This window comes from Eucyclogobius newberryi, unplaced genomic scaffold (assembly GCF_026437365.1).
Source record: "Eucyclogobius newberryi isolate DKJ021-1_F unplaced genomic scaffold, fEucNew1.0.hap1 SCAF_15, whole genome shotgun sequence".
Lineage (NCBI taxonomy): Eukaryota > Metazoa > Chordata > Actinopteri > Gobiiformes > Gobiidae > Eucyclogobius > Eucyclogobius newberryi.
In genome coordinates, this window is record NW_027315779.1 from 14,412,977 (window position 1) to 14,425,824 (window position 12,848).

General features: G+C 41.4%; 2 protein-coding genes across 2 annotated transcripts; one reads left to right on the forward strand and one right to left on the reverse strand.

Moving 5' to 3' along the window:
• The first annotated feature begins 562 nt into the window (after positions 1-562).
• Positions 563-7,021, forward strand: nle1 (notchless homolog 1 (Drosophila)). Its single transcript, XM_072446110.1, has 13 exons — positions 563-583; positions 987-1,145; positions 1,303-1,523; positions 1,632-1,711; positions 2,660-2,736; positions 2,853-2,950; positions 3,176-3,368; positions 3,830-3,965; positions 4,233-4,279; positions 4,366-4,568; positions 4,670-4,829; positions 4,909-4,979; positions 5,048-7,021. Exons 2-13 carry the CDS (start codon positions 1,008-1,010, stop codon positions 5,058-5,060), a joined length of 1,437 nt encoding a protein of 478 aa, XP_072302211.1. The 5' UTR covers positions 563-583; positions 987-1,007; the 3' UTR covers positions 5,061-7,021.
• slc25a1a (solute carrier family 25 member 1a) lies at positions 6,286-8,916 on the reverse strand. The gene is made up of 9 exons (XM_072446111.1): positions 8,594-8,916; positions 7,831-7,938; positions 7,655-7,754; positions 7,235-7,373; positions 7,072-7,156; positions 6,885-6,989; positions 6,691-6,806; positions 6,533-6,606; positions 6,286-6,464 (listed from the first exon to the last, which is right to left on the reverse strand). Exons 1-9 carry the CDS (start codon positions 8,817-8,819, stop codon positions 6,347-6,349), a joined length of 1,071 nt encoding a protein of 356 aa, XP_072302212.1. The 5' UTR covers positions 8,820-8,916; the 3' UTR covers positions 6,286-6,346.
• Positions 8,917-12,848: the final 3,932 nt, after the last annotated feature.

Here is a 12,848-nt window from a genome sequence, read left to right on the forward strand (position 1 = left end):
AAGAACATGTAGAGATCCAAGATTAGTAGACTAACAAGGGAATATTGCTTACAATATGGGCTAAGGATAATGAGTATTAATACCAATCTATATAATGATACCAACTTGTGAAAGCCCAATCTCAGATCTCGAAGGAATGGGCCTGATTAATATTTGGATGGGAGACCACTGGGATGCCAGGTGCCACAGGGGGGCGGTAGTGCACACTGTCGTTGTGACCTTGGGCAAGACACTTTGCCATCCATTTTGCCTCCAGTGTTCACGTCATGGTTCACGTATACCGAATAGTGTCTAAAATTATAATTGAATACATCCATGTGAATGAATGAGGGTCTTTGAGAGGGAATGTGGACCGGATGGAAGTTAAAAGATAATTTAAAGTTTGGGATTTTTTAAATATATGCTATAGTTATTTGCATGTATATATATATTATCATTTTGTCATAAGAGGTAGTAGATGTCGCTCTTGGCCATGCTGGTATAATGTGCTGGAAAACGGAGTTTAGATCTGGCAACCCGAGTGGGCGGTTCTTCCGCTGCGCAGACACACGTGGGCACGTCACACGGCGCTGCTAAGCTAAAGGTTAGTTGTGAGTGAATTATACAGAATTAAGATCATTATATGGATATCAAACCGCTAACATCTGTTGGATTTAAAACGTGTGTCAGAATTGACTGAACTGAAAAACAAAAAACTGCATCTGATGAACGGAAACAGACTAATTTGGATGTGATTTGCGTTAGTACCTTTGCTAAGTTCGCTTAGAGTAACAATCGGGGTCTATCAATGTAACAATAACGAAATAAATGTAAATTGATCAGTGTCTGACAATGTATTGCATTGTGATCTGCTCTAAGTTTCCCTCATACACTGCTGTAGCCTGATGACGAAACACACCACACGTTTTAGTTTTGTTTCGGTGGCATCTTCTCTGCGCCGGGAGCGAGACACACGTGTGTTGATTCTGGTTGGATTTTCGTTTTAGATTATTGCGTTGATCTGCATTATGTCGACTGAGGACGTGGAGCGACTTCTGATCCAGTTTCAGAATGAAGAAGGAGAGGTGTTGGGTTCACCTTTCGATGTGCCTCTGGACATCACCCCAGACAAGTTACAGCTGGTCTGCAACGCTCTGCTGCAACAGGTCAGTACGTTCTCTTTAGTGTCGTTTGCACTGTCAAGTATGGTTTGTCATGTATGAAATACAATGAGCATAATTGTGTATGTAGATTAAAGAAAAACGAGTTGTTTTATTTTTTTTAATTATTACATCATTAAAGTGAAAAACACTTCTGTTGCAGGATGACCCAGTACCTCTGGCATTCTTTGTACGTGGTGAGGCAGAGGTGGTCTCTTCTTTGGGGACGTGTGTGAAGGCATTGGGGGTTGAGACTGAGCAGGTGTTGCCGGTGGTGTACCAACCTCAGGCCGTGTTCAGAGTCCGTGCTGTGGCCCGCTGCACCAGCACTCTGCAGGGCCACACCGAGGCTGTTATCTCCACTGCCTTTAGCCCCACCGGAAAGTATGCACCTCACTAACCTTCTACGCAAATTAGCCTTTCCAGATTGGGGAATTATAACGGATTGTATCGTGAATGTTTTATGCATTTCTTGTCTGTTCATCTTCCTAGATATTTGGCCAGTGGATCGGGTGATACAACTGTTCGTTTTTGGGACTTGATGACGGAGACGCCTCATCACACTGCTAGAGGTATAAGGGAAAATATATTGTTTTATAATATAAATCATTGTTGAATTTGCTGACTAAATGGATCATTGGTTCTCAAAGCTTTGAGTGAGATTTTTGATTGGTTCTGTGAAGTTGTCATGTGAATAAGCCTTTTGACAGCTTGTGCATTAGTTGAAGATTGGGGATGGTTGAGTTTTGTATCTGCTTTTTCCAATGGATAAATGACTATTAACCTGTGTTGGTTTCACATGGAGCCTATTTGAGGGGAGAGAACCGTGCAGATGCCGGGAAACCTCCCTCCATCCCGCCTGATAGTAATTTCCCTTCGGAAGGTGTTCCTGCTGCACCCACTTCCCTTGTTTCCTCCCTCCCTTTCCGAGTCGAAAATGTGATGGGTCCACACATGGGTTACAGCACCGCGGACAAGCACTGACCCGCACACTGCCCAAGCAGCAGATTGGACAGTTATGACAAGGACAGTTGTGACAGTTTAGCGCTAGGCTCTGACACCTGTTCCTTGTTCTGTCACATGTGTGTCTGACACTTTGCAGATACAATTAAATAGTCGGCTCATCAAATGCAAAGGTGACCTGCTTGCCTGGCATAACAGCATTACAATGGCTTAAATGTACAGGTAAAAAAAAAAAAAAAAAATATTTTTTACAAGGCTATTCACCTTATTCCTGAAGTCCATCTCGGCGCGGCCAAACAAAATAATCCTCCTTTCGGTTGTATTAGTTAGTTTTAAAACCAATGGAGTTTCCGCTGGACCGAAAGTGAGATGCATCTAATGTGCCGATCACATGAGAAAAGAGGGAAAAGTGGGCGAAGCGGAATAAGAAAAAAAAGGGGTGTAGGTTCAGTTGTGAGAGGGTTGTTGTGTGACGGTTAAAAACGCCAGGATTAAAAGTTTTTAGAACTGCTGATTTTGATGAATCCTTTATTTTGTTGTTGTCTTCTTTTGTTCAGGGCACACACATTGGGTCCTGAGCATTGCCTGGTCGCCTGATGGCAAGAAGTTGGCCTCTGGATGCAAAAACAGTCAGGTGAATTGACTTTGCTATTGTGCTTAGCTTTGTCATTTCCTTGCTTTAGATTAATTGTAGTTGTTTATTTTTATAATTTGATTTAATTTGTCATCTAATTAATTTGCTTGATATAGATTTTTATATGGGATCCAGTGACTGGCTCGCAGGTTGGAAAAACATTAAATGGACACACCAAATGGATCACTTGGATTTCTTGGGAACCTCTTCACCTGTAAGCAACCTTTCTCTATGATCCAAGTAATTTTCCAGGGTGTACCATCTATGTACAATAGTTCTATAGCACAGTTGTTAGAGCATAAATGCGTCATAGGGTTTCTGTTGTATGCAGATGTGTGTGACTCCAGACTATTCATTTAGCTAACTGATGAGTTCCAGTTATTTAAGCACACAACAAACTGCCACAAAATAATGTAATAGAACCATCTTTTCTTTCTAGTAACCCAGAGTGCCGGTACTTGGCCAGTAGCTCTAAAGATGGCTCTGTGCGTATTTGGGACACAGTCCTGGGGCACTGTGAGAAAATCTTAACAGGACACACGCAATCGGTCACTTGTGTGAAATGGGGAGGAGATGGACTTCTTTATACATCTTCCCAGGACAGGACTATTAAAGTTTGGAGAGCCAAAGACGTAAGTGCCGTAGTACAGCACAGCAATAGTTTTAACAAGGCTTTCAATGTTAATTTGCCTCATACTTAGCCAGTGGACAATATTACTCTGATTATAGTATTTTACAATTAAGGAACAAAAACTGAATTGTGCATTGCCAAAGAACAACACATAATTTCTCATTGGATTTGGTGGTGTAGTGAGGAGTAATTAGTTGCTTTTGCTGTGTTATCTAATAGCCTTAAGTAATACACTTGTTATATCACACTGAACACCAGTTTGCAACTTGCTCAATGCTAATCTGCTGAAAAGCTTAGATTTTAAAAGTTGGATATTGTTTATGAATAGTCAATAGTTTATGAATATTCAATAGTTTAATAAATTCTACATTGGTAGTATTTTGGATACAATACACTAGCGTTTATTTTTTCCTTACTTGTATACATTGTTGGTAAAATGCATATACATGTTTATGAATGCAGGGCGTCCAGTGCAGGACTCTTCAGGGCCACGCGCATTGGGTCAACACATTAGCTCTGAGCACAGACTACGTTCTTCGCACTGGAGCTTTTGAACCTGCCACAGCAACAATTAATCCTCAAGACCTTAAAGGCTCATGTGAGTAATTATTTGTATTTGTGCACTTAGTATTTTCTTGATATGGACTTCCTGTTGTCTTTTGGAAATGGTTTTGCAAATGTGCTTTTTATCTTATAGTAAATTTAAATAGTTTCTTTAATGCATGCCCTATTTGATTAGATATATCTTGCTTTTATTATTGTTCATTGTTGTATGTTGCACCAAATCACCTAAGCAAGTTCCTAGTCTGTGAATTTTGTTCACTGGCAATGGCAAAAAAAAACTTTTCTGATTCTAACATTATAGTGGATGAGTTGAAGGAAAACGCCCTTGAGAGATACAACAAAGTTAGGGTATGTGCAGTGTTGTCTGTGTGTACTTCAGATTTTATTATGAGCTCTAAATGGATTCACTTTATTGCCCATATTTTTTTATGTAGGGAATGGCTCCAGAGCGCCTAGTGTCCGGTTCAGATGACTTCACCCTCTTTCTATGGAACCCTGCGGAGGACAAAAAGCCTCTGGCCCGGATGACTGGCCACAGTGCACTCATCAATGAAGTTCTCTTCTCTCCGGACACCAGACTTGTAGCCTCTGCTTCTTTTGACAAGTCTATTAAAATATGGGATGGGCGTACAGGAAAGTAAGTCTTTAGTCGTATAAAAAATGTCTGTTATTGTGATTGTCATACCACTGCTGTCCAGCAGAAGGCACTATAACGCTAAACACATGAATATCCCACAGGTACCTTATGTCCCTGCGTGGCCATGTAGGATCTGTGTATCAGGTGGCGTGGTCTGCTGACAGTCGCCTGCTCGTCAGCGGCAGCAGTGACAGCACACTTAAAGTTTGGGACATGAAAACAGGAAAACTCAATATGGACCTTCCCGGCCATGCTGACGAGGTGAGGAAGTGTTTCAGACAAGCATTTACATTTCGAAATGATGTCCTTTTTTAAATTATCTTCCTGTATTTAAATTTAGGTTTATGCAGTGGACTGGAGTCCTGATGGTCAAAGAGTAGCCAGCGGAGGGAAAGACAAATGTCTTCGGATGTAAGCGTGATTTATTTTAGCCTTCTAACCTTTTGACATTTAATTAAACTTGAGTATTATTTTTTTAGATGGAGAAGGTAGTACCTATCTCTACATGACCTTCTGATTGAAGATGAAACAGCTGGACCAAAGCAGCAAACTGAATCATGTTTTAAAACAGTGAAAGATGATTAACATAATTCATGGAAATCATGCTGACATGTACAATGTACAGTATTTTTTTACTGTACGAGACTCTTCATTAGGGCCCTGACACATTCTGTATACATAAATGTATTACATTTTAGTGAGTTGGTAAACTAATGTAAATAAGTGTGTGCGTGCTGATATAGGCAAAGGGCCGTTTTCCCCCTGAATCACCTTAAGCCTTCATAGTTGGACGAGTGTGGTAAAGGGTTGGTGTGTTAATGATGTCTAATGTTAAAACCCTGCAGTCGTCCGCCGTTCAGCCTTTAATCTGCTCTGTCCATGCGTCAGCAGAGCTTCAACAAGCAGAGGCCAAGTGCTAAGAGAATCCAAACATGAGTAAAACATCAAGGTTACTGAAATAATAAAATAGAAACTATTTCCATGTTTTTATTTTGGCATGTTGTATAACAATGTAACTAAACTCATGTAAATAAACTCCTCAACACTAATTCACACATTTATAAAAGCAGCAGTTGAAAAACTTAACGTAGCAATGTATTACAAATGTGCAGTAGTTAACATAAATGCAGACAGGTCAGAGGTAAACTTTGGGTGATTAACTACTAATAGCATATGGCTTGGACATAAAATCAAGCTGTAAGTTACTGGCATACATCACAGATTTGCTACCATGTGTGCTATTGTATGAATAAAAACAAGTCTGAAGTGACACATTTGAAAGGCTAGTGCTTGTGTAGATCACAGCACTACATCAGTGCAATTTGAAAAGGTTCATGTATAAATGAAGTGCCACACTGAAATCATGCAGCATCTGTAGCAGCCATGAATCGTACAATGAGGAGCATTTAATGTTCATCAACACAGCACAGATACTGTAATCGCTTGCGTGATGACACCACATGCATGAATATTTGTAGTAAGAGAATGGCATTGTAATGTGGCATTGAGTAAACAGCCTAAGTCTCTTATCCTTTGGTCATAATGACCTTGTTTGGTTTTGTATCTACTTTTTAAACTAAATGTTTATCAACCAAAATACAAGGTGTATCCCTTTTCAGTGAGTTATTAAGCAGAATATCTTAGATTTGTTCCTTTGTTACCAAATAATCCTCTTGTTTACTGTGTGTGACTCGTTAGACCTGGTCTTTTGTCCCTATGGGGCATCTGTAGAGGTGTTGAGTTGTACGAGGCACTGCTTCCCTCACGGTGTGCTTGGTTTACTGCTGGGTCTTCCACACGTTGTTGAGTAATTTGACGAGCTCCTCATAGATGACAAATACAATAGCCACATCTAGACACACACGCCCCAGCCTGGGCACTGTCCCCTTGTAGAAGCTGAAGAGTGAACCAATAAGTTAAGTGGTTTACACACAGCAGTCCAGCATTAGGTTGGGAGAACTTACGCCTGTGGTCCCTCATGCTTCATAATCTGAAAGGCGCAGTCAAATGTGTTTTTGTATTTATGTGCCTCCAAACCCTAAAAAGGAACATAACATTTAAATATGCGATAGTAAAAAACACCATATTTGATTTGTGTGAATTGAAATAATGAGAACTACACCTGCATTCTTGTCTTCACTACGTCTAGAGGAGTGTTTCCAAAAACACTGGCTGCTCCAGCTGTTGCTCCAAACATTGCAGTGACTATTGGGTGCATTTCTTTTCTGGGATCATCCCCTAACATTTGAGCAACAGACAAAATATAAGTGTACATAAATACTAACAACATAAACAAACATGAATAATACCTTTTACCTTTGTACCAATTACGCAAAGAAGTCATCACATAAAATCGCATTGCCTGATTTGTTCCTTGCTTAAGCACAGTTGCCGTTAAACCTTGATATGTGCCTCTTACTCCTAAACAAGAACCAGAAACATAGATCATATTTTTTTTTAAAACATTTTGGATCGCTTAAATTATGTACACAGAATAATTTACCTTGCTCTCTTATTATTTCACTAACTCCGTGAAAAAAGCCTCTGTATCGAGGTCTAAGCGAACATTGATCATGGATTAACTTCACCTAAATAAATACATTTACGACTTTAATCTGTGTTTTAATTGTAGAAACATTCCATACACAACATGGAAAACCACTGACCTTGAGCGTCTCCATGGGACAAACCACTAAAATGGCCTCTGCTATCCCTGCTCCTAACCCACACACAAGACTTCGTGTGTTATCCAAACGACCCGTGGAGTCACGCATAGGGTTACTGAGCATCTCAAATGTGCCAAATCTATTGAAAAACAAAACGTCTTAAGTAAGGGCAGCAAAGCAATAAGAGAAAGAGGAATCCACATGTTCTGAAATTACAGACAAACAGAGATTTGAAAGTAAAAAAACGCTCTCATATCCTACTTGTAAAAATAAATAAACACTAAATATATAAAACATGAAATGGATATATTTGCAACAGAAAGCAGATCTGATGCCATTTGAAGATTAGTCGTGTATAATTACTTTCCCCTTTCCGTTTGTCATTACATTATATTATTTAAAGGTGTATTGACTGGTCACCTGACTGCAGACTTTGGTATTGATCCATAAAGCAAAGAGCTGAGCCCTCGATACAACCCTCTGAGCCCATGGTCCTGCACAGTCAGCTTCACACAGTCACCTGCATTCACAATAGGGACAATTTCTAACAACACTGAATAACACATGGGGCAACTCAACCCTGCCCTCAGACTCACCAATGCCCCTGTATCGAGGTGGGTTAGCTCTCTCGTCCAGCTGCAGTTGGGTCTTCACATACTCTGTGGGGAAGGTGATGCAGATTTCTATTGCCCCAGCGAGCCCACCTAAGAGACAGACGGCACAAACAATAGTGACCCTTATGTACAGTTACTGTGAAAAATCAGGAATATAGAGTGCTTTTTATGGCTTAATCTGTCGTTTACTTACCATTTATAACACATTCAGCCAAATTCAAAATGTATGTTTTATCTATCAAGCATATTTTATGTGGACAAAGCAACACATTGGATAAAGTGTCACAGTACAACACTGCTTCTGTTTCAACACCTGTCCAATATAGGCCATATGTATAGCCCATAGTCCTATAAATTAAATCATTATGTATGTATGCCTAAAATATGTAGCCCATCAGGTGTAATAACATGTAATAAGACGTGTGACGTGTAGGGAGAATATTATGAACCCATGATGCCGTGACTGTGCCATGATTTATTGTAGTCAGATTAAATGGGCTAATCAGTTTATCAAGTAGTGTCAGGCGGCAATACAAACCCCAGCATCTGTATTCTGCACACAAACCTAATGGCAGAGCAACAAGGAATAGCATGACATCATGACACTCCACGTCCACTACAGGCTCAGGTTGTTTTGACCCACTTCCACAGATACGGCGACAGACCGAGATTATCGTGCGCAGACAGAGCAAAGCTCTACGTACTCAAGCCAGACGTAAAAGACTGGGGTGAAATATGAGGCTACCTGCAAGGATGGCCTTTCCAGGATGTGTGATTTTCCTCCCACCGACAGCAGCGGCCGCCAGGTTTCTCCTAGCCGCGTATGAGCGCTGGTGGAGCGGCAGAGAGCCGAGCCCTGTAGCGGCGGCCAGCAGCTGAGACGGAGGATGATGAAACAAGTGATGCTCGGCTGCATCACAGCAATCCTTATGTGGGCCTTTATATGAAAACGGTTTGAACAGCGACGACATTTCACCTCAGAGGCGTGTACCCCAGACAATAACAGAGAAGACAACTAATACAGGCGCTACAATGTGGCAGCAGCGCGAGGGAGGCGTCAGTATTCAAATGGCGGTCAGCTGACGAGCGCCGCCATTGGTGTCACATAAGGCTTTTATTTAGTCACGTGATAAGGCATGACTTCCAACAACCAATAACATCAGTGGATGATGCTGTTTTACCACATCAAGGGGAGTTGATAAATCAATAGGCCTGAAATGACAAATAGTCCCCTGACTCAGCCCTGGACTGCCACTGAACACACAGAGGCCTTGGCCAATACACTCAAAAGGTAGCTGTATGTAACAGTTGTACTTTATTTCTTAATTTCATCTTTCATTTGAAAACATGTCCAGATATTGCTTTTGCCAAGTTGGCAGACATCTAAGTACCTTTGAATTGCTACATGTTGCCCTTACCATGAACTGGCACTGATTTTTGACCCTTCTAAGAAACTAGGTCAGTGACTCCACCACCACCATTATCATCCCTGAAGAGAAAAGTGTAGAGGAAGGATGTCATCATTTATTATATTTATTTAGCTTGTGCTGGATAGAGGAATAGAGGCAGTCACAGCGCAAAGACCACAGAGAATCACAGCTCTTCAGGGAGGAGGATGTGGCTGTCCAGTTCATACCAAGCCCTGTTGATTACACCTTTGTAAAGAAATATATATTAAGAAAATAGTAAAAACTGTTGCACTTTAAAGGTGGTATGGCCGATTTTTTTCAGCAAATTTTTTGTCATATTTCCTCGTGGCGTGGACAAATCATTTGTCCTGCCACGTATCAATCATAAAACGCACCTATCGCTCACCTGCAGCCGCGTGCAGTTCGTGCCCACGTTTCCGCGTGCCTAAGCGCATGGATCTATCATAATATAGTTCCCTCGGTGTACGGGGCAAAATGAAGACGGAGAAAGACAGTTCGAGCTGACGCAGAAGTGGACAGAAATCTACGGGAGACGAGAGATGCGATGCGCTCCGTTGCGCTCCGTTGCGCTAATGCGATACTTGTTGTATCAGTCCGCACTTCTGCCTGCGTTCTCAAATCGCCGAAAAATCGTCCATACCGCCTTTAAGTGAACCGTAGTAGCATGGTAACAGGGTGAAAATATATATGAATACAATAATTTGGCCCGAGCGCCACAAGCTGGCGAGAGGCCTATTAATCTCGTAAGGCCGTGCGAAGCACGGCTGCGAAAGTGCGCACATAGTGCGCACGAAATCGAGCGCGAAGCGCTCGCCCACTTCCAAACACTCACTAACGCACTCCTCCACTCATGCACGCCCCGTGCATACTAATTAGTAGTAGGAAAATGGAACATTACCGTTGTAAACGGGCGAAGCCCGTGCAAAAGTGCGCACTAAACGAGCACTTTACATTGTACAATGTATAGTTTATGATATTTGAAAAATGGGAAACATTGTTTTCGCATCGGAATATTATTCTTTCTTCTTTCTTTCTTCTCGGGACCAACCCCCCTATTTTTCACCCAGTGAACATTGACGAAAAGTCACAAAAATTTGCACACCTCTAAAAATCGTGCCTCTCTACATTCTGACTATTTCCCTTTTCTAAAATAAAAAAAAAAATTGGCGCGTCAGCGCCCCCAAATGTACCAAAAATGCATGGAGATAGGAAATGATCCAAAAAAAATCTGATCGTAGAATCATGAAATTTGGCGCAGAGGTAGATGGTGACAAGAGAAGTAAAAAATATTATTACGGCAACGCCGTCCGCCCCACCAAATGTCGGCCATATTGGTTCAAAAATGGCTAAGCATGACTCATGACATGTTTTTCCAAACGTCGTACTTTTACGAACTCCTCCCAGGGCGTTGGCTCTAAAAAGCTGAAATTTGGTGAAAATGCTACTGAGGAGTGGGACATCAAAAGTTATTCAAATTACATTGATACCTGTCACGGTCTCTGTGCGGCGAAGCCGCAAACTGTAGCTAGAATTTCAGAAATCTCCCAAATTTAACATTTCTGCCGTTTGCGCAGATAAAGTCCGAATTGCGTCAAATTAGAATCAGTTGTTAAACTCTTTGCCCTAAACCTACTTGAAGTGAAATTAATTAATTTGGCGCCACAGCGCCCCCTACAGATTTTATATGGAGGTTAAATGTTTAGTTTTGCGAAATTATCTGAAATTTGACACAAAACTCAATTTTGGCATACCCATCAAAAAAGTCAATGAGACCCATGTCATAATTGTTATGGCGTTGCTGTAGCGATGACCAAAACCTCCCATGTTATTCCAATGGGGAAATCACCAGAACATGCTTACACTTTATACTTTCACGAACTCCTCCCAGGGCGTTAGCCCTATTAACCTGAAATTTGGTGAGACTCATCTTCAGGGGTGGACCATCAAAAGTTATCCACATTTTTATTCAAAGAGTCACGGTGTCTGTGCGGCAAAGCCGCACATTTTGCCAAGAATTCAAAATAAAATAGCTTTTTGATGGTAAAACAAAGGGGAGAAGATGTGACAGCGTCACAGATTCAGCAGTAGATGTAATAAAAGGACAATTGGGGCGCATTAGCGCCCCCTCCTCTTGCGGCGTGGCGGCGGTGTGACAAGGGCCGATCATTGCCGCTTGCGGCTATATTTATTATTATTATTATAGCAGCGATGATGGATCTCCCCACCCGCGTGACCGCCTTCCCGCGCAACTGTCTTCCTGCCCGTTCATGTTTTCTGCTGCGTTTTGCGGCATACCAAACAACGCTCAGTAATGATGATTGCGTAGTTTGCGATTCAAATAGTTGTTTGTCCTGACAAATTGCAAGATCATGCTGAACTCAGACCTGAGCAGGGAGAAAGGGAGAGAGAGCCTCGGTGACCCGGCTGCACCCCCTCCTCCCTATACCTCCTGCACCTAGCAACAGAGACCCGCCGCTAATGCTAATACCGCGGCACGAGATGAAATGTCCCATCAAAATAAAAGAGGAAGAGGAAGTGAAGGCATTAATTGTGCCTCTGCTGGCCAATAGTGAAAACCACTTCGATTCAACATGGCTGACTTCCTGTTTATCATAGAGCGATGCTGCCAGGTGTGTTTTACTCTTCAAAGGTAGCTCTATCTCTGTTCCACGTGTCATGTGCCTAGGCCAAAGATTAAGAGTTTTATGTTTTTTCTTTTTTGAACTAGTTGGCACTGTTGGCTCTGAAGGGCGTTCTCGCAACCTCCATTTTATTCGAGTTTGGGCCGTCTGGTAATTACCATGTAATAACCTGATAAAAGTCTTCTGTAAAAAGTCTATGTGTGAAAGGTTCGGCGGTTCCTTGATGCTTTGAGTGCCTTAAATGTAGAAAAGCATTATTGAACATGACTATTTATCATTTTATCAATTTGTTATTATAATAATGTTATTATTTGCTTACTTGTTACTGCTGTGTTACTATAATCAAACCTTGTGGTTCTCTAACTATGGCATAGGCATTATTGGTATGCACCACATTTACATTTATTTTATTTTTCATTTGCATTTTATCAGTGTGGCAAACAGATGCTTGAGTGTTCACACTCTCACAAACATCCTGCTGGCAAAGCAAGTTTTGTATTGCTCCTGTCAATGATGTATGACTCCAGCTTTCTGAGGGACAGCAACCGCAGCTGGCTGTTGTAAAAACAAGTCTGAAACTAATTAAAACTGAAAATATCTGCAAAGTAAGAAATAGTTTTTCTCCAGCTCCTTGAGAACATGAAGAGGGCAGAACTACTTGGACCCTGAATTACTCGTGATCAACAACTCCATTTAGTTCAGCACCTAACCTGAAGAGACACACTGATCATTAATATATTTCATTCATTTTCTATGGGAATCGCGGGTGACTGGAGCCTGGTACACCCTGGACAGGGGCCAGCTCATCGCAGGGTTAAAACCATTATTATCAACAAATGGTATCTGATGTCAGATCAGATAAACAGCTACAAATAACTATCGTAAAAATCAGCTATGTATATAGTTGTAAATATTACCTGAGGTTACA